Raw genomic sequence first — 25,017 nt, forward strand, 5'->3', positions numbered from 1 at the left:
CTGAAGACGGGAGCTCACTCCGTCACGCGGCACTCGGGTCTCGAACTGCTGACCTGCCGACCTTCCAGTCTGCAGTTCAGCGTCTTAACCACTAAGCCACCGCGGCCCTCTAAGCCACCTTAAAAACAGCAGCATCCGTTAACCCTCCCTCTCACTGAAGTTTCCTCCAAACAATTTCATCAGGTATCCTCCTCCACCAGCAATAGCCCCCGAATCTGAAAATGGTCATAGCCTCAGCTACCATCTTTTCTACTCTGCGGTAGCTCCAAGTGGCAGAAGGGGGGGGGGGTTGGGGGGAGGAGATGGCAACAGCCCTCAGCTCAGGTATCCCTGGTGTTGCTGCTGTTTCTTAAAGCTGCAGCAAGCCCGAGGCAGATGGCACTAGCTGACAGTTATAACAGGATCGGCTTCCCCTCTGCTAGGCAAGAAAATTGGGAAAGGCTGACAAGGCAGCTGCCATTATGGTTCTTTCCTTGCAATGCACAGCTAGAAGGACACGCTACCGGGTGCATGCTTAGCAGGAGAGCAAGAGACACAGAGAGAAGACGCGTACAGTACTCAGTACACAATCCAGCATTCCAAAAATCTCAGCTTTTATTTAAGTCCACATGTTTCTAGACCTCGGTTCAGGCCTGTGATGATATGCTTCAAAGTATACAGAAAATGTGCTGAAGTCTCAGGCACCCGAGAATTAGATTTACAACAGTTGGGAGCGGGCCTTTGTCTTCCTCTGAATCAATTAAGCAAAACAAGATAAATTTAGGCAGGCCGCAACATTCAGCTGTCCTTGGTACAGAACTGATTTAAGCAAGGGTTACACATCCAATTCAAGGGTGCCATCAGAGTTTGCATGGCCAACAGCTGGACCCAACAGGCTGCCCTGTGCAAACAGAGAGTGCAAGCAAGGAAACACTGAGAACCTTCTGACACGAGCTGGGATCCTGCAGCCAACACGCAAGGACCCTTTGGCAATACCTTTATGCATAAAGGATTCCCTGAAGGCAGGAAATTTGTAAGCCATTGTATCAAGGCCTGGATTATTCAGGATGTGGGCCATGAAGAAAGCCTTTACCTCCATACGTTTTCCACATGTGCCCAGTCACTTTATATGCACTTACCATGTGTCCTTGCTTATCTGCATGCTCGCTTAACATGCCAGTGGTACATCTACCCAGGCCATCAGTCACTGGCATACTGCGTTAACACAAAAATGGGGCATTGTGTGGAAAGCTTGGAATAAGCTTGCTCCATGGTCTGCACGTTGTGTAAAACTGGCCCACAGTGATCATGTTAAGGATCCAAACGAGCAAAATGAGCCTAATTTCAGCCCCCAGTCCCCCCTTGCCTCCCTTCCCACAACTTTGCTACCTCCCCCATTGTGAATGAGCCCTGCCCAGTGAACAGCAACGCACTCACCGTCTCTCTGATGAGCAAAGCAACAAGGTCTTTGTCCAGCTGAGCAGCACCTTGCTTGGGAACGTCACTGGAGCCAGGATCCAGTGACCCTTGGACTGGAAAAGCTGGGCCCGCCTGTTCGTTTATTGCGAGACGCTGGTCTCCCTTTTCCTCTGGTGGATGAGCCAGCTGGGGGGAAGCTGGGCCTGGAATCCCATCCTGCTGTGGTTCGGGCCTGGGAAAGGCAGGCCCAGGGATCTCCTCTTGGTACATCCTCGGTAGAGGCCCCAGTTCTATTTCCAATGGCACTTGCCGAGGAGAAAGGAGGTCGGCCACAGTCCGGGCCTCCTTCTCAGTGGGCTGGAAGTACGGATGATCCAGCCGCGTGTTCTCCTGGATGCATCTGACAGTCCCTCCAAGGGTTGGTGCTAGCCTCGGTTGCAGTTCCTGGTCCCTCTGGTCCAGCCCTTCCTGATCAGCTACCAAGACCACCTCCTCCAAGTTAATGACCTCCTTTTCATTGTTGGGTCTCAGCTCTCTCATCCGAGCCATGCTGGGTCCAGGCTCTGGAAGAGTCCCAGCAACTTCCCTTGGTCCAACAGGCTCGGGGGACTCTGGCAGCTCCAAGACTTCATTCTCTCTCTCCTGCCTGCCCAGGGCCATGCCACTTCCCTTCATGCAGTTCCGGCGAGCACCATGTAGCCTCGAAGAAGGAGGAGCCCTCGTCTTCTGCCCATCATGAGGCCCTGCAGCCCCCTCGCCCTTGGATGCGCCTTCCCCTGACTTGTTCACGCTTTGCCAGTGAGCAGCTGGCCTGATCACGTTGGGACGCAGAAGCTTCTTTGTCGCCGTCTTTAAAAGGAGACAAAGAGAAGTTAGAGTCTAAGGCCTGGCTCACACGTAATGCCAATCTATGGATTATTTAACCCATGAATGGGCAGGGCTGCACTGGACAAACCATGAGTTAAAGCTCTGGGTTCCTTGTCCCTCAACAATCCAGAGTTCTGGATTCAGATGTCACATCAAATGATGAAAGCTGATGCAAAACGGAAGAGGCGAGCGGGCAGGGGGTAGCGTCACTTGCTGCCGTGCAACCCCAACTAACTACAGGTTGTTTAACTTATGGCCAGTTGTTACATGCGAACCAGGTCTAACTGTTAGACTTATTATTATTTACATTTCTATACTGCCCGATAGCCAGAGCTCTCTGGGCGGTTTACAAAGATTAAAAACATTAAAAATACAATATATAGAGATTAAAAACCATTTATATAAAAACACATTAACAGGCAATATACACAAAAGAAACATATATCTAAAACAACTTCAAACAAACAATCTCAAAAACAAACAACCATAACCATAAGACAGTCCAGGATCGATTAAACACTTATCATATACTGCTGAATGCCTGGGAGAAGAGAAAGGTCTTAACCTAGTGCCAAAAAGATAACAATGTTGGTGCCAGGCAGGCCTTATCGAGGAGATCATTCCATAATTTGGGGCCACCACCAAAAAGGCCCTCTCCCTTGTCACCGTCTTCCGAGTTTCCCCAAAAGACTAATGATTTCTTCTGAAGGATATTTCGGTTCTAAACGTATTTATTTATTTAAAATATGCATACCCTGCCTTTGTGCCTGACAACAGGCGTCCAAGCTACCTTGGAGGCTCTACATTGCCAAAATGCAGATTATTAATGGCAAGAGTGTCTTCCTACAACCTAGGAGGCCTGGGCTCAAATCCCTGCATGATTTAGGCAACTTTAATCTTTTGCTCCCAGCTAGTAAAGAGAGATTGGCCTGGTTCGCACATAACACTAAAGCATGGTGTGATTTGTTGCAATCTGGCTTGTTGTTGTGTATGAACTGATCCTCACAAACAAAACATGGGTTAACCAGCTACAAACCACAAATAGAAGCCATAGTTTGTTTTTGGCTTACAAAGCCCGACTTGTTTCAACCATGGCTTGTCATGTTGTCTGAACCCAGAACCATGGCTTATCCCTGGTTTGTTTGCACTGCTGTCATCCCTGAAATGGAGGGAGAAAGGTTTATCTGCTTTGGGAGAATGAGAACTTCACTTGCAATTTCTGCTTCCTGAGGGAGGATGTGGTGTTAAGGCTTGTGAGCCTTAGCTGACAATTTCCTTGCTTTTTGGTGCTTGTATACACCAAAACCTTTATACAGGTTTAAAGCTGTATAGCCTTAACATTGTTTTTAATCCGTAGGTTTTTTCGTTTAATGAATTTCATGGCTTTGTGTACTGGACAACTGGATATTACACAGTTGACAACCAAACCAGTGTCAGCCAGGACGTTACACCATGTTGACATCTAATACAAAATCACAGCCAACGCTATGAGTCGAGCCCCATTTTTAGATTAATAAATGAGCCCCAGAAGTTATGCTTTCTCAGTGATGTGCAAGCTGATGAAACTCATTTGAACTTTTCAGTAGCCAGTGTCAGGAAATAAAAGCTTTAAATGACTGCCTCATGAAAAGAAACCTTTTTACCTTTTGTGTCTGTGTTTGGAGACAACCTGAAAGATTGTTGTACTGGAATTAAGAATCCGTTTAATTCTAAGAGTGCTGGACACACATAAGATGATGCAGGAAAATGTTCTGATTAGTACAGTTTATAGGTTACAGTTTACTGCATTAATTATTATAGCTCATTTTATGTTTTTCTTCCCTTTTGGATCTTAAAGTAGCAGACTGTGGTCAGGTTTCAAGCCTGCAGAGGCTGCATTTCCATCCATGTGTACTTACTCATAAGTAAGACCCACTGAACTCTATCCAATGCAGAGTTAGCTGTGACTAAACAGATTTAGGGCACAATCCTATGCATATTTAGACAGAGAAAAAAATTTAGACAGCATGGCTGCCTAGGGAATGCTAGGAGTTGTAGAACTTATTTCCATCTAACCATGCTTAGGACCGCATCCTTAATTTTTTCCTCATCCCTCCCTATTCCTTTTTCCTTGCGTGTCATGTCTTTTTAGATTGTAAGGCTGCAGGCAGGAACTGCCTTTTTTTACTGATTATTCGTGAGCTGTTCCAGGAGACTTTTTAGCTGAGGAGTGGGATAACAATACTCTAAACTAAGTAAATAAATAAGTCATTTTAAATACATATGTTAAAAATAAAAAGATGAGTGTCTGTTACTGTGTACATGCCCAGCCAGGTGCTACCAGACTCACTCTCTCTCTCTCTGCGTGACCAGAACGGTACACAGCATTCCAAGTGTAGCCACGCTATAGATTTGTATAACGGCAGTATGATATTGGCAGATTAATTTTCGATTCCTTTCTTAATTATGCCTAACATGGAAGTTGCATTTTTCACAGCAGCCGCAGACTGGGTTGACATTTTCATGGAGCTGACCATCACAACCCCAAGATCGCTTTCTTGGTCAGTCACTGCTAGCTCAGATCGCATCAGTGTATATGTGAAGCTGAGATTGCCTGCCCCAATGTGTATTAATTTACACTTGCGTACACTGAACCGCATTTACCATTTTGATTCCCGTTCTCTCAGTATGGAGAGATCCTTTTGGAGCTTATCACATCCCCTCTTTGTTTTAATCACCCTGAATAATTTGTTGTCATCAGCAAACTTGGCCACCTCACTGCTCGGTCCTAGTTCCAGATCAATTATCTTTATCATTATTACTATTATTATGATTACTGTTGTTATTATTATTATTACACTTATGTCCTGCCTTTTTTCCTCTTACAAGGAACCCAAAGTGGCTTACATGGTCGTCTTCCTCTGCTCCATGTTATCCTCACAACAACCCTGAAAGATTGTTAGGCTGGGAGTCGATGATTGGCCCAAAGACACCCAGTGAGGTTCATGGCCCATTGGGGACTAGAACCTGGATCTCCCGAGTCCCAGTCCAACACTCTAGCCACCCCACCAGACTGGCTTTATGAACAAATTGAAAAGTATTGGTTCCAAGACCAAATATTGGTTCCTGTGGGACCCCATTGTATCCATATTTAAAGACACACAGCTCACTGGTTGACTTTGGCCAGTCATAGACTCTTAGCCTAACCTACCTATAGGGTTGTTGTGAAGATAAAGACGGCACATACACAAATACACACAAGAAAGCTTTACCACTGCAATCCTACGCAGATTTACTTGGGAAGTTCCTGTATTTACACTGCAGTCCTATGTATGTCTATTTGGGAGTAACTCCCATTGCATTCAATGAGATTTACTTGGGAGTAAATCTCACTGAACACAATGGGAGTTTCTCCCAAATAGACATACATAGGATTGCAATGTAAATACAGGAACCAGCAATTACTGATTAAACAAGAACACCCAGACTGGGATAACCAGAGGTTGGCAATAATATTTACTTTCACTGCAATCTTCACATGCAAATTCCATTGTACCAGAATTGACATTCTAGTAAGTAGCGCATAACATTTTGGGAAAGCTGGGGAGGGGGCAAAAAGTCAAATTAAGGCTGAGATCTGAAGCACAAAACTAGGGGTGAGGTCTGGGAAGGGGTGACCGTCACAGAAGAGGGTGAGCACAGATGGGGAAGGTGTGGGGGGTGGAGATGGACAAAAGGAAGAGGTATATGGGCATAAGGGGAAAGGAGTAGGGGTGCATGGGCTTAGATGGGGAAGGGTGGGGGGGGCACAAATGATTAAGGGGAAGAGGGTGCAGAGGAAGAAGGGGAAGCAGTGGGTGTGCAGATGAACAAATGGATGGGGTGGAGAGGTGATGATATCAAAAAGGGTGGGGGCACACACAATTAAGGGGAAAGGGGGGAGCAGAGGAAGAAGGGGAATGGGTGGGGGTGCAGACCAGTAAACAGAAGGGGTGGGAGGCACAGATAGGCAAAGCAGCGGGGTCTCGTCACCCTGAGGGGATCGTTTGCCCTTATGTACACACACAGAGGTCCCGGAAACTCACCACTTAGCTGCGGCGGCTGCTTTTGCTTTTCCTCCACACAGCAGTTACCCCCCACCCACCCACCCCAACATTCAAAGGCATTTGGAAGCAGAGTGAAAATTACTTCATAATGCAGACTATGAGAAGGGATCTGGATTTATGTTGCTAATGTTTTACGGGGGCGGGGGGGTAGCATTCGGTCTGTGTATTATTATAGCGTAATGTTACACTATCAGGGTAAGCTGCCTAAACCAGTAGCGGAAAGCCAGATCAACACTATTTAAATTAAAATTTGCTATAGACTTTTAATGGGCAAAAATAATCTGGCATGCAACTCATACAATCTTTTCCTTCTACATTTATTCATGAAGAAAAAAGGAATTCCTATTTTTTGTGTTTAAATTTTAAATACAAATATTTTTCCCTTGATAAAATAAACATACCCCCTCCCCCACAAAGAAGGACTATGAGTTGAATAACAGATTTTTGTTTCCCATTAAAAGTCTATCACAAGTTTTAGTTTTGCCACAAATAAGGGATGGGTAGGAAGAGTTACCTCCATCAAGATGACATCATCATCTTCTTCATCTTCCCACTGCGGGTGAACAGGTGTGTCCAGCATCACAGGCAAGTCTTCATCTGAGGAATCCGATATGGTGATAAGCCCCTCGTCTCTGTGGTTAATCCTATCTAAAGGAAGGAGAACAAACTTATCAGCTGAAGATTTGCAGCAGCTTATAAATATTTATTCTTCAGTTCTTATGACTACAGACCTATGCTTCCTGAGTTTGCATTGTAAAGTATGTTTCCTGAGTATGCATGGTAATGAGGCGGAAGAGGCACTCCAGGGCACCCGCCCTATTGTAGCTTGCCACTTGCACCTTCTCAACACTTGTCAGAACAAAACTGTGCAACACACACACGCACACACCCCTTTAATGCTGTAAAGATGTCACTGCCCCAATCTGCAGCAGCAGGTCAGTACAGGGCTGACGCAGATGGCAGAAGATAATTTAGAGATATGGTAATGGAACTAAATCTCCTCCCCAAAATGGGAAAGAGCCATGTGGGATTTTGTTGGTTCCAGAAGCAATAATCACTTTAGAGCCATGCATTTTAGAAAAACAGCATGGGTCGAAGAGACTACAAGTGGTATTGCATGCTGTAGGACAGGGGTAAACAACATGGTCCCATGCGCACCAATGTGCCACAAGACACCTTCCTTGGTGCCCACAGAAACATCCTGCTCTTCCCCATTTTCATTTTTAAACAGTGTTTCTATTTTCTTACTGCCGGCTGGGATTACTTCAAATCAAAATGGGAGCCTCTAGCTACAGCCATTCTAATTTCTCCATAAATGCCTCTGGGCAGGTGACTTGTCCCTTGTGACTAACCATGCACACCCATGGCAGCCACTTTACGGCTGTGCTCACAGCAGTTTCTCAAATTTCCAGATGTACCAACAAGCTCAAAAGGTTGCCTACCCCTGCTGTAGGAGAAAGAGAGAGGAGAGGAACCTTTACAGTAGCTCCTAAAGGTAGTGGGAAACTACAATGGTCGAAGGCTCCAGATGACGCTACCAAGTGCAGTGTTGCTTATGTTCCCCATCTTGAGCCCATATGGGCCGCATTCACACACACCTGCAGTGGCAAGGGAAATGAATCCCCATGGTGCAATCTTACACTGATGCAGGAAGTGCAAGACTACCAAGGCCGAATGGGCAAAACCAGTAACAAGGGACTTGCCCAGCTGGGAGGAAGACCTCTGCTAACAGCCTTGCCTATCAGGCATCCATAAATTTTGGGTAGCCTTGGTAATCAGCTAAAGGCTATGCTCACCACAAAACCTGCCCCTGGCCCAAAGGGGAAGGGCCAGGTAGCCTTCCCCAGCCTGGTGTTCTCAGGATGTGTTGGACTACAGCTTTCAGACTACCCCAGCCAGCTCTGGGAGTTGCAGTCTAACAGATCTGGAGGGCACCAGGTTGGAGAAGGCAGGGCTAGGGTCTTGTCTGATGTCACACTAAAGCTTTAGAGGCAATCAGAGAATCCCTAAATCCTAACACAGCTGTTGAGGCAAGCCTCTGCCATGCATGTTGCTCTAGGTCAGTCTTCCTCAAGTTGGTGCCCTCCAAATGTTTTGGACTACAACTCCCAGAATTCCTGACCTCTGGCCATGCTGGCTGGGGATGATGGGAGTTGGTCTAAAACATCTGGGGAGCACCAGGTTGGAGAAGGCTGCTCTAGGTTTTCACAAATGTGTCGAAACAGCCTAGATCGAAGCACAGGGAAACAGGTTTTCCACCACTGCAGATTATGTATGTATATGAATCTGAATAAGAAGATATGTTACCCAGCATACAGGGCCTCAAAAATTGCAGGTCTCATAGGGGCCAGATGGTGGAACCCAAGAGGAAACAATGCTGTATCCAGCACCATGTTCTGCCATGGCCCACATCTTTGGGCTCACGGCGTTGCTACTGTTTTGCTCTTCTACCACTCTAAGCTGTTGTCAAAAGTTCCAAGTTCACCAGAAAACCCCAAACTTTGTTCTACCCAGGAAGCAATTAAAGAAATGCACATGGATCATCCATGCAGAATTTGAGTGCTTTTGGAAATGTGACACACAGGCCAAGTTTACCATCAGTAGCCATTATGTGTATTATTTTCTGAATAGATTTGGGGTGGGGCTCACAGAGATTCCTAAAGACTCCTAAAACTGTGCGTTTTACTCCTACGAGAGAGAGAGAGAGAATACACGTGCCCCAAAGCATGAGTCTCACATTCAAAAGTGGAACCAAAGATTGAGTTTTAATCTAGTGACACAGGAAAAGAACACAATGAGGTTTATACTGTGTTGCTTTACGTAAACAACATTTTTAGACCTTATAATGTAACCATGTTCTGATTACCGAACAGAGTAATTCATGCTTGTCTGTGTGCAAGCACATGTATATACATGTAAGGGAACAAACTAGGAAGTGCTTCAAGTATCAAGTCACACAAACACCAAGTGGTTACTTGTTGGGTATGAATATTTACCAGTTGGCATCTTGAAAAAAAAATCATGGAACATGGGCCGGATAAATTTGTAGGGGATGACCAAAGCAAGGCTGAGGAAACAACAACAAAAACGAGTACACTGTATTCTATGTAGTTCTGGCAGCTAAGATCTGCTGCATACACTGGTCCAGGATTGGTAAGCATCTGTAATACGTGGCAAATACTACCATTCGACCAAGCTACGGAGAGCATATGCTGAATCAGAAGGAACCACAGGCATAAATCTGATCTGCACTCAAAATCTGAGTGTCAACGCCATCGCTCCATGCTGCTTATAGTGGGATGTGTTTTCAAATTGCACGAAGCGCAGGTTATTGCATACAACAGCGGTGGGCACAAAGTAGATCTCCAGATATTTTGGACTTCAACTCCCAGCATCCCTGACCATTGGCCATGGTGGCAGGGTCTTCTGGGAGTTGAAGTCCAAAACATCTGGAGATCTATCTTTGGTATACAATATCATTCAATGGTTTTACCAACCCCAAGTGAAGAAAATGTAAGGACCAGAAAATAAGTTGTTTACCTTTCCCTCGGTGGCTCCGGAAACTATTCAAGTCAATTACTTCTTCTTTTCCACCTCCCTCTTCCATGTTAGAAAGCTATGCACGCAAGAGCCAACACACAACCATGGCACTTGCTGTTTCAAGAGCACCTAGAAAGAACAAGAGAAAAGGTTTTTCCAGATGGTATTGATTACTACAGACATAACTTTAAACAAGGTTAGCTTTTTATCACCTTAAGGTCAGCACTAGAGTGAGAATTCATACTTATTTTTTGCAGCTCTGGTTTTAAATTGAAAGGTAGGATCTGCTCAGTGAAATCCAGAAAGTCCTTGCCCAAATATGCAACAATCCCATCTGCAATTGTTCATCCATCCGCAAGCTGGGCTTCTATTTATCTGAAGATCCACCATGCAAGCACAGAATTTAATATTTGATGTGGAATTTGTCTGCCTTCAGCTGTACAATCCTGTGGCCACTTAACTGGATGTAAGCCAAACTGAACACACTGTGGGACTGACTTCCAAGTAAACATTAATAGGATTAGGCTGCAGGGTTCTCAGCTTTCACAGAAAATTAGAAACAAATTTCTAGTCCTCATGGTGCACAACAAACTGCAATCCCAGTTTATTATCACGAGTGCTCCGTTTGATGTCGATGGCTCTCTGCTCTGCAAGCTTTGGAGACTTCCAACATCCTGCACATCTCCCTGCCCCTCTGCCGTAGCGCCTCTTTGCTTACCACCACGTCAGTAACCACTGATGCTTCCAGAAGGATGGCCCCTAGCACTACCAATCAAAACACATTGTGCAGCTATTCCCTCTTTTCCTCCTTAATGGTTTTGTGTGTGTGTGTAGAAAGAAAAGACGAGAAGCTTTTTGAAAACATGGGAGGGTTACAAGTGGAAGACCCCTTATAAAATTATGTAAATGAGGCAGGGCAATAGCTCAATAAAAGCCTCGTCTAGAAGCATGGTATGTTCATCCATTAGTGCTCTTTGCCAAGATATTCCATTATTTTGGCAGCCCTTAATCATGAGGTCTGCCGCATCAACAGCCCTTTACTTAGTACTGCATCCACTATATAGGAGGACTATCACCAGGTTAAAGATATGCTAGACTTAATTTTAGTCAACTCAGGGAGCAATCCTATGGCCCCTAGACAGCATCTGGGGGGCCATAGAGTAATTCAGATTCTTGGATCTGAGGTTGGAGACAGCGCTCTGACCTCGGATCAGGGAATCCAAGCTCCGCCCTCCTTCTCTCAGCCAGTGTGGAAAAACCCATGCCGGCTGCTTCTCCAAGGCCAGGAACTTGACCTTAGAGAAGGGGGTGCTCTAGTAGATGGGGAGTGGAGAAAACTGGAGAGGCCGGGATGCGAGCTATCCCGAGGTCTCTCCATCTTCCTTCCCACCCAAGCTAGACAGGCAAAAGAGTCCCTGTAACGAAAACGCAGAAACAGAGGAGCGGCGGAGGGTATGATCACCTTTGCAGCTCCTCCCAGTGTGCATTGGTTGCGCGTAAGCCTCTGAATTCGGAGGCTTATGAGCATCGAGGGGGTCGTCATAGGTGTGAAAGTAGGCCTGACTAGGCCTTGTAAGTAGTTTGGTTCCGGCAAGGTGCCTGATGGGATTGATTGTGTGCGTGCGTGTGTGTTTGTGTGGCCATGAGAAGGTAATTGTAACTTGCTCATAAGCAAGAAATTTCTATCCACCAAAGTAACTCATCCCTAAAGATAAGAAGGCCGCTGTGCTGAGTACTAATTGGTTTCTGAGCATGCGTAGTGTGTTTTTCTTTGTTCTCCAACTTTCAGTCTGTATAAATGCATCCTGTTTTCTTTTGCAGGGAGAGACACAGTTTCATCTGTCTCTCCCATGGCCGAGATGTGCTTTAATACATTTCTGACTGCTCAACCTAACCTGCCTTGAATATTTCCTTAACATAGGATTGTGCCCCAAATCATCATAGGTTTATGCGTAACTGAGAATGTTCTGAAGGAGATAAGCCGCACTCTTTTGACAGACACATGCATATATCAAAACAAAACCATTTTTAAGATCTGCTAATTCGGCCACATTTTTCAATCAAAAGGGTATTTGATTAATCGGATGAATGAGATGAATATTGCAGCACCCCTGCACTAATGTGATTTCGCTTTGTGGGGCTAGGTGCGGTGTGTTGTTCTTACATTCGACACAATATTGCAAGCTCATATTTTCTGGCATAAGCATTAGCCTACTAGCTGTATGCAGAAAAGTCATACGGTTTAAATGGAATGTGTTCTATTGTTGAAGCAAACTCTTCAGTTGGAGGAGGAAGAAACACTTGCTAACTGGGCTGAAACCTCTGCTGAATCCCAGCTATGAAAAATCCCCTTAGTTACAAGACAGAGCATGAAGAAATGTAAAACCTGACTAAGCCAATTTATTATGCTTCTTGGGAATTGAAACCGAAAGTTCTCAGACCTGCAGGGCGAGAAATCTGCAAAGGTCAACATTTAAGAGACTACTAGGAGCATAATTTAAAACTTTGGGTACATGTGCAGCCATGTTCCTAGAAATCAAAGTGCCAAACAAAACTACAAGCCAAAGAGGGAGACTTGTAACATGCCACAGAAAAGTCAGCTAATGTTAATTGCTTCAGAAACTGCCAATATTGTCTGGAACAAATTTTGAAGGGAGGGGAGGAAAGCATTTATGAACAATTTCTTTGCACCTCCATTGTGACCCTTTGATGTATGAAAATTTAAACTTGGATGTTCACAATTCAGTGAATATCCATGTCAGAAATGTTATAAAGTGTATCCAAGAAGCTTGGATCCCATCAGCAAACTCCTTGACAGAAGTATGGAAACCGCCAAGACACTTGCACAGTCGGTAGAAAGCTGGAACATGCAGTCCTCAACTACTTTTTAAAAGTTGGAAAATGGGGCATTTTTATACCCTCCTCACAAACCCAGGTCTCCCTTGTAACAGTGAGCCAGATCACAGGTTGGGCTCAATGCTGGTCTGCGGAAGTTGCCTCCTCAGATCAAAGGAGACAGGATTTTGAGTGGCAGCCAGGAATAAAAGGACAGGTTACATTTGTGTGGGATTTTCCCCACCCAGGACCGGGTCCAAGACATTTTCCTGCCTAATGCAGAACAGCAAATTGCAACACACACACACTCAGCCGCCCCAAAGTCAAGGTGCATTAACAACCAAGCCTGCCCAACAGATTTTGGAAACTGGGCACCTGGGAGTAAAATGCAATAATAATATATTAAAAAGTAACTATCTGCCTCCTCTTTCATGATGATACTTAAAATCAGCTACCTGAGGCAGCTGCTTCACTCTGCCTAATGGTAGGACAGGCACCTCACAACTACAACTTTATTGTTGTTATGTCTAGACCAGGCCCTGTGCCCACACATGTTTTAACAGTGCTAAGGTTGGGCCAAGAACCAGTAGCAGCCAGGAATATAGAGCCGCTTACAGAACGCAAACTGCATTTACTAGGATGAATGCAATATTTAATCAGCTAGATTAAAAGCCTTTTGACTGACTAAAAAAAATCCCCATTCCCCCCTCCTGAAGCTCATCCCTGGGGTTAGCTGAGGGGATGATTTTCAGTGCTGAGAAAGGGAGTATTTGTCAGAGCTAAGCAGGAAAAAGTTCTAATCTCTGAGCAGCTGATTGAAGAGAAGAGCTTTTCCCTGAATGGGGAAAAACCTGGCAGACTTGATGGGGAACCTGTGCAGGCCAAATCTGGATGGCAGGGCAGAAGTTCCCCATGCCTGTTTTAACTAAGTATTTCCCACTTCTCGGTGTTCCTGTAGGAGTTGCTCTTCCTGGCATGCCTCCTGACTGGAAAGGAAGTGATCCCAGAGCAGTATCTCTTCCAGAGATACGGACTGAGTTCACATAACACACCAACCAACGATGGTTTGTTTTCCAGAGCAGCCCATGATGAGTTCATGTGCCCTGTTCCCCCAAACAGGCCCCATGAGAACCCACGGTCTGCAGTAGGGGTAGTTCTACCTACGGTGGGTTAGCATGTCTTCTGACATGCCAGTGTAGGTTATGGCAATCAGCAAGAGTGGCCAAAAACACTGCTGCTCTGGTCCTCTTGAGCGATCTCTGTTTCCGAGAGCTGCCTGGCAACAGATTGCGCCTGCTGCCAGCGCTCCCCCTCCTTTGCTGCTGGACTCCTCCCTTCACCTTTGGTGATGCTCTCTGCAAAGTTGCTTTCGCTCGCACATGAATCTAATTGGCAGAGCGACCTTGAGCAAGCTTATTTTCCTGCCACATTCAGCTGTGTCTCCAACTTCAAAACAATCCCCCCCCCCCCCGGCACAGTTCCCAAACAGCTTCACGCGTGGATAAAACCTCACTTTTCATGAAAATGCAAACTGGAGCATCTATCCAGTAGTGCCTCTGATAGCTCCCCATATGGGAAGTCTGTATATTAAATTTCATTGTATTTCTGCAAACTTCATGGAGTTAGAAACCGCCCACCCCCCTTTTTGGTGCAATGTTCCCACAGGTCCCTGTCACTCCCTAATCTATACTCCCCCGCTGCAGGTTTACCAACGGGGCGGGCGGGGGGGGAGGCAATTCTCAGAGACTCCAGCCTTCAGTCTAGTACAATATTCAGGGACTTTTGGAGTACCCCTATGCATGGAGTACCCCTATACCCCTATCACCGCAAACACTCATAGTGCAAAGCAGACCAACTGGAGACAGGCTGCTGATGCAGTGGGCGCATGAGGGACAGCAGGATATGGTTTCCACTGCAAAGGAACCTGGGATACCTGCCCGGCAGGGTGAGGGAGCCACAAGGGGAGGAGGAACGGGGGGGGGGGAATAAACTACCCCATGTTGCTTGTTTGTCAGATCATCTGAAGGAAGCAAAGAAGGTTGTTTGCCAAACAACCTACTCCATGTAGCTTGTCACCCACCATGGGTTAGCATGATGTGTGAACCGGCTCACACTGGGCAGCATCCTACAAGAGCAGGCAATTCTATACTGATACGCAGCGGAATGATGCAATCACATACCTGGCACAAAGAGGCAGCAGAATTAGCCACCTTCAGGAGAGGGCAATTGGAAAGAGGGAAGACCAGAGCACTGAATCATGCAGACATACTTCAGGCAATCTCATCCATAAATGGATGTGCTTTGGGCTCACACAGGGGCTTTAATCATTTATTTCTCTCAGCTCACCATTTTGGAGTTGCTCTGTTAGAAGTTATGGTTTTTATTCTGCTGTTTAAACTCCGTCTTGCCTACGGGCCTCAACTGGTACCAAATATATTTAACAATTCGCCTGGTAGCCACACAAAACCAGGAATTTCATGCAGGCAAGTGAGCAGGCTGGCAGAAGAGGGCCAGATTGCTCCATCCCTCTTCTGCCAACCCGCTTGCTTTCTGTGCTAGCTGCAGAGGAAGGGAAGTTTCTTCCTCCACAACCAGTAAAGAAATGAAGACGTCCTGAAGACATTATTCCGAGAGGCTTTCCCTGAGTGACCAGCCATGGTTTATTATGCTCAGAATCTGTTCTTTTAAAATGTTTTAGGGAGCAATCCTACCAGGGGTGACCACCTATCCAGTGCAGGGCAGGAGGAGTGCTGAGGAGCAGATCTCCTCCTCGCTCTCCCTGCCTGGCTTTTGCACAGGACCTCGATTTCTGACTTCCTCGCCCTAGCACGCCCCTGAGAATGCCCCATTTTTGCTGCTCCACGCTCTTCTTCTGAGCGTGATGCTGATCCATGCTGCCTACAAGGCAGCACGGGAGAGGGTGGAGGTTGGTTCTCCGGGAACCGACCTATCCTATGGCCATCTAGCTGCTGACTAGCAGCCATAGGATTGCGTCCTTAATTGTTTTAAATATGGGATTTTATTCTTTTATCTTGCTGTTCACCGCTCCAAAATCCTTGATGTGGAGCAGTATACAAATACTGTAAATAAATAAAGCAGTGCAGGAATGGGGCGGGGGGGGGTAGAGAAGAAGAAAAGGATCACCATGTCCCTGTTCTACCAGGCAGAAGCCTGCATTTCCATGCAGAAAATGGTCAGGTTAGGAAATTTTGTAACCTTTATTTACAAGGCTGGCCCTTGTGAGAAAAGAACATCTCACATCTGCTCTGAAGAAAACGAGACTCAAGAGTGAACAGGGACAGAAGTCCTGTCACCACCCAACCCCAACAGATGTTGATACTTCAGAGCAAAAGAACCATGGGAGCAATAAAGACTTGCAACTAAAGTCACCCTTCATTAGGCAGCTTTTTGGTACCTCCATTCTGAACTTTTATTTCTTTGTTTGAGAAAATGTGTCCGCCTTTCCACAGAGGGTGTCCAGGATAGGTAACAATATGCATACAAAAACACAACCCATAACATTAAAAGTTAAGGATTAAAATCATATAAAAACTAGTTAAGAACTGACAGCGCAGCAGATAAAGTACCAAAAACAACCCAGCCAGAAAGACTTAAAAATGCTTGCCAATATAAGGGTGTCTTTAAAGGGTGCCAAAAATGCATTAATAAAGAGGCATTAACTGGACTCATAACCTGGCACAACCACAGAGAAGGCTCTATGGCGCGGATCATGCCTCCGAAACCAACAGGATACACAGGAGAGCCTCTTCAACCCATCTCAAAGGTCAGGCAGTTTCAGGGAGGGGAAAGGAGAAGCAAGACCATCCTTTAGCTCTGAAGTGGGCAGACAGTAGATCTCCAGATGTTTTTGACATCAACTCCCAGCATTCCTGACCACTGGCCATACTAACAGGGGCTTCTGGGAGCTGGAGTCCCAAAATCTGAAGATCTACCTTCTGCCCAGCCCTGCTTTAGGCATCCTGGAACCAAACCATTTAGTGCTTTAAAGGTAAGAGCCAGCACCTTGAATTGGGCCAGGAAATGCATCACCAAGTAAACCCTACTCTATTGCCTTAAGTAGTGTTCAAAAATTAGGAGATAAGGCTAAGGAAGAATACATTTACATCAGGATGCCTCACAAAGATACAGCTTTTATCTTCCAGCCTTAACTTCAACAGCTAGTTCCCCCAACGTTCCCACCCAGGAGGGAGAGTACAACAAGCTCCAGATAACAGTGTGAGGTGAACCACCCCCAACCCCAGATGTTTGGGCTCCTCTGCATCTGACTATTCTGAATACAAATACCTACAGCTGCCTGCTTGAAGCAACAGCAGTTAGGACTGGCCCCTGCAACAAATTCCTTCCGTTAACAAGGTCACAGCCTGCCAAGTATCAGTAACACACCATTTAGCAAAAGAATTCCTTCCTCATTGTTGTAACAGCTCACAGTTTCCCCCCAAATTAAAGCCTCCGCCTATGTCCATCCCATGCATAAGCAGATTGATTCCTTCAAGCTGTACTGGGGGCGGGGGAGGACGGGCCTAAGTTCAAAGCACATCCAATTCTAGCATGGCTCAGCCAACCAGAAGGAAGTTGATAGGAAACTCACATTAGAGGGCCAAGAGTGACCAAGGCCCATCCAGTGTATTTATTCTCGTAGCAAAATCAAATGGTTAATACTGTAGCTGAACTGGACCAGTACAGGCTCCTGGCAACAGTTTATACATTTCAATGCTGCTCCCTGAAAAAAACCCATGCACAGAAAGCAAAAAAACCTGCCAAGGAGAAGGCTAGGCAGAACACTTCTCCCCCTCATGAAAGCAATCTCTTTTGGTGGAGGAACATTCAAACATGCCAGTCTCCACCTGCTGCAGTAATGCAGCCCATAAAAACTTTACCACGTTTTTCTTTTTAAGATTTATATCCTGATTGACCATGTAGTTTACCATATTTGAAATTTCCAGCAGGCTGTACAGAGGGAGATGAGAGGGGAAGTGGGGCCATTCTACCAGCCCTGCTGAAAGTTCACTTAATTTTCCCCTCTTCCCTCCCCATCTCTCTTGCCTTGTGTGTGGTGTCTTTTTAGACTGTAAGCCTGCAGGGAGGGACTTTCTTGTTTTACTGATTGCATATATGTCACTCCAGGAGCCTTTTTGGCTGAGGAGTGGCATTAAAATACTATAAGGGCACAATCCTATGCATGTTTAGACAGAAAGAAGTCCTACAACTCCCAGCATCCCACAGCAAGCATGGCTAGCAGGGGCATGGCGGGAGCTGTACAACTTTTTTCTGTCTAAATATGCATAGGATTGCACCCTAAGAGCATTGCTGGCTGGAGAATCCTGGGAGTTGTAGGATTTTTTTCTGTCTTAACCTGCACAGGATTGCACCTGAAATAATAAAATTCCATGTTAACTTCCTCAACCCCATCCCATTTCCAAAACCTTTGTCCTCACTATGGTACATGGTTAAGTATGTGGCATCTGGAAGCAGCTATTCTGATTTTCTACAATGCCCGTAACACAGCATTGCTCCAGGGCACTGGAGGAAAATAAACAGCCCGCAGACACCCCAGCACTTATCAGATCATGCTGCTGCCCATCTACCAGGAAAGACCACAAGGGGCGGGGTGGGGGAGCCAACGGCACAGAGATGTGAAGGCCGGGGAAAAAACCTGGAAAATATTCAGGGAAAAAACAGGTTTTTTCCATTTTTTTCCAAGGACTGTTTTGTTTTTTTCCAAAAAACTGGAAAAATTGAACAGCTCTGGATTATGAATTTTTTTTTTTAGAATTTAAGACAAAGTATTTATATATTTTTACCCAGCTTTTAATCACCCCAAAATGATTTCTAAAACTTATATAATAAGAATACTTTTATAGAAAGACTAGAGATGTAAAATGTCTTGAAATAATGAAGCCATGGGGGAAAATGTTTTTTGAATCCTCTCTATAAGATTCCCAGCATGGTTATTTCTTTTATTCCTTATTAAAACTATTGATCTAAAGTATATTTTACTGATAGACTGCTTATTGATTTATGCTCAGTGATATTGATTTATGCTCAGTTTCCCAACATGTGAGTGGAGTTACTGTTGTGCATTCCTGACAGTAAATGTGCATTCTTGACACTTTGGGTTTTGTTCTATAGAGTCCTGTGTTTCTGATGCTGTAGCAGTCATTTAATGTAGTTCTAATCTATTCAGACAATTACAAATTTACTAACTGAGCTTACTTTTAAAAGCTTTAAAACAGCAGAAAGGCTGCTTTATGTTCCTAAAGCAACCCTCCCAAACCTGGTACCCTCCAGATGTTTTGAACTACAGCGCCCAGCATTCCTGACCATTGGCCATGCTGCCTGAGGCTGATGAGAGCTGGACTCCAAAATATGTGGAGGGCACCAGGTTGGGGAAGGCTGTCTTAAAGTGACTTTAGATCTGTAAAGAGCGCCAAAAAATTAAGTACTGCTTGTTTTTCAATTTTTCCCAAAACTTCCATTTTTTCTGGAAGAAAACACGAAAAACGCCATTTTCCATGGTCTCAAAATGTCAGGAAATTTTACATCTCTAGGGGGGCACTAACATAGGTGGGCCCTCAATCCTGGAACCAGCCGTGCCCTGAAGAGTGACTTCCAGGACACAAGTAAATCTTACTGGGCTGGATGGACCCATGGCCTGGAGGGACCCATGGCCTGACTCAGCATGAAACCATTTCATGTATGAAACACAGGTAAGTAAGTCCCCTGTATCCCGTCCCTCCCCCTCATCCGCTCTGCCCCAATATTTCTATCCCATGCCAAAAATTCAGGATAGGTCACAATATGTTTAGAAATATTCAAATATTTGTGGAAACACAAACTTACGCTTACTAAAATCCCAGAGCAGCCTGCGCCAATGCTGCCCCTTCTCTAACCCATGCCAAAAAGAAGCCACTAATAGTCAACCCACATAAGACAAGCTTTGCATGGCCAGAAGATGCTGCAGAGGGCAAGGAGAAGCAACTGCAAGAGTTAGGAAGAATTGAGGGCAGGGGAAAGACTGAATATGCATGCACACACATAAGCCATTTCTTACTTCTCAGGAACAGACAGGCTTGGATAAATGGCAGGCACCAAGTTGCCCATGTCTTAAAAATTTGATGTTGGCACATAGGAATTTGAAGTATTTTCTCTAACCCAGGAATTCAGAAGCACATTTTATGAAGCCTCTGGCCTTTCTGAATGCTTCCTAAAGCCAAAAAGATTCCTGGCAATTTCAGAAAATGAATTCCCCTCCAGTCTAAGGCATACCAAAATGAAACTCCTCCAGTCTAACAGCCAACAACTTTGAAAACTCCATCAACTCCCTCCAACTGATGCCCAGTTACAGTTTTGAAAGTTCTCTTCTCTCCCTCCATACACTAAGGAACATCTTATATACACCAATCACTCTATAAGGATTTTTACAAGCTAGCAAACCTATGCACCCCTAACTGCACAAAAAAGGTCTCTAGGAGTAGCACCCACTGAGCTTCCATGACCAGATCCTGACTGTTACCTATTTGTGCAACATCACTGTAAACCTATTCTTTTCTGCAACTCAAAATACCATCCATTATTTCTAGCATGCCTCATACCAAAGAGTTGAGTCAGGAAACAGTAAGATGTTTAACTCAAGAACTTACATTTGTTCAATTGTTTGGTGAAATAAAATGCAACAGAGGCCCTAAAAGATTGTGTTTTTAAACCAAAACAAAAAAAACAGTGTGTGCATGTGTGGGGTGGGTGAGGGAGAGAGAGAGAATAGAAGTAACATTTATATAGTGTTTTAAAGTGTTCAAAGCACTTCACATAACTTATTTTGGGGGTAATTCTTAGAGAAGTCCACTGTATTTTAAGCTGAGAGAGAATGGCTTATTAAAACCATCTAATGAGTTTATAGAAGAGGTGAGATTTGAACTGAGGATCTTCCCAATTCACAGCTCAGTCTCCTAGCCACTATACTACACTAACTGCCAAGTGTGGGAAACTCCAAGACAAAGATGCCCTCAGAAGCCAGAGGGGAGCTCAACAGGACTACCAGCGGCTACCTGGCACAGTGTGTTCTAAAGGGCTCTTTGCCCTTCAACTACAACATAATCCCTCCACAGGCCATTTATGCTACTTTCTTCTCCAGGAACCACCTATTTGGTGGTTCACAGCTCAGTTTCACAGCCGTTAAGCCAGGGGTGGGGAACCTCTTTCAGTCCAAGGGCCAAATTCAGTTTTGGAGAAGCTCTCTGGGGCGGGGCGGGGCAGGGGGCATTCCAGTGGTGAGTGTGGCTGAAAGCAAAGGGATGGGGCCAAAAGCACAAAAAGACCAGCATATTGTAGCTTAAAGTTCTTTGTGCCAGTAAATAAGCCTTAGGAGAGGAATTTCAACCTTTCAGAATGGGGAAACAACTGCACAAAAGCCATGAAACCACCAAGGCTTATTTATTTTCCAAGGTTTTGTAGCCCTTCAGCTTTAAAAATTGTGTGTGTTTTTAGATTTTTGCACTGCTGCTGGCTTTTATCGTAGTTACTGGTTTGGTTTTCTTCTGGTTTAAACTTAATGGTTTTATATTCAGTTTTACTACATGAATTGTATTTTATGGTTTTAAGCTTTGTCTTGTAAACCGCCCAGAGAGCTTTAGCTAGTGCGCAATATAGAAATGTAATAAAGAAAAACTTATCTGGCAGCAGCCTTTCCCAATTTTGGGTTCCCCTATGTTGTTGGGCCACACTCATGCCCAGGCAGCATGGTCAATGGTTAGGAGTGACACATCCCCAGATGCTGGACTGCAAGTCCCAAGGTTGGGAAAGACTTAACATAAGAGACTTCCTGTCAAGAGAGACCAATAGCCTCTTTTGACAGGTCTCTAACATCCTCCTTCCTACAACAGCCAGCCAGACACCTCCAACATGAAGGCATGGTCCAGTATGCAGGTCACGAAAAAGGAAACAACTCCCTTCCCTTGTTCTCTAGTGTCCACCACTCACCAGTATACTACCTCTGAACATGAAGTTCCCATTTAGGTATCATGGCTACATGGAGGTGTGTTGAAAACAAAAGAGTCATAAGACACAGAAGTAGTTTACCTTGCTTAAAAAAAAAAAGATGTTCACTGTATGTTCTGGGATACAGTTCAAATTTTATCTGTACCTCTTAGATGCAAATAAAAGAGAAAGCATACTGAAGTATACGGTAAGGAAGTGAGAGATCGGGATCCTGAGTGATCATACTTCTCTTTAAAAACACCATGCATATTACAACAGGATTGGAACAGAGAAAACGGCATTCAGGAACAGAGCAGCAAAGGCTAATAAGCTCTTTTATCAATGCAACTATTACTGCAATAACATGCATGTCTACTCATAAGTCCCACTGAGTTCAATGGGGCTTACTTCCACATCAGTGAAAACAACAAAGGGCCTTGTGGCACCTTAAGGATCTTTTGACAAATTTATTCTGGCATAAGCTTTCATGGACTATAGTCCATTCATGAGATAAATGGTTGTAGGAATGCAGGGTAAGCGTTCCTCCCAAACTTGTGTAGGATTGTCCCATTTCCCAAACTGCATCATACATGGTCCTAAGTCCCCTGACCAAGTTACAAGCTTAGGAAAGAAAAACAGTCCTTTCCACCAAATCCAAAATTTTCAAAGCTGCCACTACAAGGTTCCAACACCACCTAGCATCTCTGAAGAAAAGTAAGCTCATTCAGCCAGTCAACCATTAGCAGAACACTTTTGAATCCACAATGCTATCTCCCCCAAAGTCCCACATCCCCATCTCCCCCACCCCAAAAAGTTCAAACAGTACTGCTGCCTTTGCTTTCCCTGCTTACGCAATTCGCCATTGCAGCTCGAAGGACTTTGCTCCTGCATTAGAAAAAAAAGGGAGGGGGGGAGCTCATCCCTACAACAACAGCCTTTCCAAGGAGAAATTAAGACCTCCTGGGGAGAGAGGAAAGTAAAGCAAGAAAGGGACTGGTGGGGGTAAGAACAGGAAGGAAAGACTGGCATAGCCAGGGAGGACTGTGAGAAAAGGTGGGCTGCTGGGAGACGAAAAGGAGAACTAAAGGGCAGTACGGGAAAGGAATAAGAATAGATGGGAGGGAGAATGAATAGAAAAAGAATGGAAAAAAGAAGTCAGGGGCAGAAACATGAACAAGCAAGCAGGTGTGAAGGGCAAGGACAGAGTGCTTAAGGGCTAGAAGTGAAAATAAAGCAGAATAAATCCTATGCTCCTACGTGGGAGCAAGCTCCACTGCACACCACACAACTTACTTCCAAGTAACAGTGCACACGTTCAGGCTGCATAAGGGGAAACAAGAAAAGAATGGCTGAGGAAGAGGCCAGTTGAGAAGTGAAAGCTGTTGAAAAAAAGGGGGGGAGGTTAATGAGGACACAGAAGGTAGGGGAGCAAGAGGTACTAACGGGGAAAGGATGCAAAGCAGGAGCGGAACCAGAGGCAGTGAATCTGCCTTATACCCATGACAGACCACTGATCCACCTAGCTCAGTACTGCGTACTCAGCGCTGACTTCCAGTGGCTTTCTGGAGTTTCGGGCAGGGGTCTTCCCCATCCCTAACTGGAGACGCCAGGGATTGAACCTGACTTTTTGTATGCAAAGCAGGTGGTCTGCCACTGAACTACAACCCCTCCGGAATGTGCGTGTGGATGGGGGAGAAGAGGACTAGAGCAGAGTACAATTGGGTGGAAGAGAGGACAACTGAGGACAAGGGAAGGAGTCTGAAGGAGAAAGACAAACTGGCAAGGGTTTGCTGACGGCAAAGGAGAGGGGCCTCATGGAGGTTAAAAAGGCAGGGAACGAACTTGGAGAGTGGAAGTGAAAGTATAAAGGCTGCAGAGGGACATGCCCGGGCAAAATCGGAGGGGGGGTAGAGTGTCCTCCCCTCCACTGGATTTCCTTCACATGAAAGGGGGTGAGTGGGATGAAGAGGAGGAGCCAGAGGAAGAAATCAATAAGTGGAGGTGGGAGAGAGCGAAAGATTTGTTTCGGGAAAGGCTGAAAAGCTGGGCCTAAATGGAGGGATCTATGAGGAGGAGGGAGGAATGCAGTGGAGGAGGGGGAAACAAGGAAGTGGGGCTGGAGAAAGAAATCAGGGGGTGGAAGAAGGAGAAGGATTAAAGCAAGGTTGCGAGTAGGAAAGGCCATTGAAGGGAGGGATGAGAGGTGTGGACGATGGGGGGGGAAAGGGAAGTAAGAAGGTGGGGGGTCGGTCATGTGTGTGGGGGGAAGAAGGTGGGGGGTCGGTCATGTGTGTGGGGGGAAGAAGGTGGGGGGTCGGTCATGTGTGTGGGGAGGGGGAGTCGGTCATGTGTGTGGGGAGGGGGAGTCGGTCATGTGTGTGGGGAGGGGGAGTCGGTCATGGGGGGGAGGGGGAGACGGTCATGGGGGGGAGGGGGAGACGGTCATGGGGGGGCGGAGAAGGTGGGGAGTCGGTTGTGGGGGGCGGAGAAGGCGGGGAGTCGGTTGTGGGGGGTGGTTGTGTGCGTGTGGGGGGGAAGCAGAGGGCAGAGAAGGCTCCAAGGACTTGAAGTTGGGAGAAAGGGGCCGGGGGAGGTCGCCAGACAGCAGCGGGGCAGGCACCGGAGGGCGGAGGGGGCCCCACTCCCGCCCAGCCCCGCAGGGGAGGGTCGGCTACTCACCAGCCCCGGCCTGGCTTCGCCTCCCTCTCCCTCCTTCGGCCCGGCCCGGCCCGGCCCCCCTGTCCCCTTCGCTCCCGCCCGCCCCTCGCCGCCCCAGCGGCTGCTCTTCCGGCTTCCTCCCCTCCGCCCCCCCTTCATGCAGCCGCCACCGCCGCGACCGACGGACGGACTCGGCTTGTCAGGCTCCTTCCGGCCCGCGCCCGCCACGTGACTGCGGGGAGAAGCGGCGGGGGGGGGGCGCGCGCGCGCGACTCGACCATAGAGAAGAACTTCGGGGGGCAGGGAGAGAGGGTCCCGCGCCTCTCGGGCCACGCACCATAGAGTTGGAGGAACGCGAGAGAGAGACGGAGAGGGAGGGGGGAAATCCGCCGCTGACCTCGGGATCGCGTGACGTCTCAGGCGAAGGGGCGGGAGAAGCGGCTGAAGGGTTTCTCCTGCCTGCAAGCGCGTGGGAGCGGGGGACGCGCGCGCGCATGCGCGCCCACCCGGGGCAGCTTGACTGGCTAGGCTTTCCTCGCTCAAAGCAGGTGTTTTCTTTTTCCGCCTCTGCCCTTTGTCTCCTCGCCTGACGAAGAGTTCTGGGGAACCTGGAAGCTTGCACAATATTTTCTTCCCTTTT

The 25,017-nt window shown here is 46.3% G+C and overlaps 1 protein-coding gene across 6 annotated transcripts in view; it reads right to left on the minus strand.

Moving 5' to 3' along the window:
* The window catches only part of RNF216 (ring finger protein 216), a 108,229-nt gene extending 83,434 nt beyond the window's left edge, over positions 1-24,795 (minus strand). The window contains exons 1-4 of one of the 6 annotated variants that reach the window (XM_084818314.1): positions 24,715-24,795; positions 9,891-10,019; positions 6,865-6,994; positions 1,417-2,247 (exon numbers count right to left, since the gene is read on the minus strand). In XM_084818314.1, coding sequence (XP_084674440.1) covers positions 1,417-2,247; positions 6,865-6,930 — 897 coding nt within the window. In that variant the 5' untranslated portion in view covers positions 6,931-6,994; positions 9,891-10,019; positions 24,715-24,795. Of the gene's footprint in view, positions 1-1,416; positions 2,248-6,864; positions 6,999-9,890; positions 10,057-22,570; positions 22,649-23,012; positions 23,078-24,398; positions 24,492-24,714 lie in introns of those variants that run through there. The other 5 variants (XM_084818313.1, XM_084818309.1, XM_084818311.1 and 2 more) reach the window with 5 other exon arrangements.
* Positions 24,796-25,017: the final 222 nt, after the last annotated feature.

Source organism: Heloderma suspectum, chromosome 12 (assembly GCF_057233095.1).
Source record: "Heloderma suspectum isolate Gila_16-S chromosome 12, 16-S_ref, whole genome shotgun sequence".
Taxonomy (NCBI): domain Eukaryota; kingdom Metazoa; phylum Chordata; class Lepidosauria; order Squamata; family Helodermatidae; genus Heloderma; species Heloderma suspectum.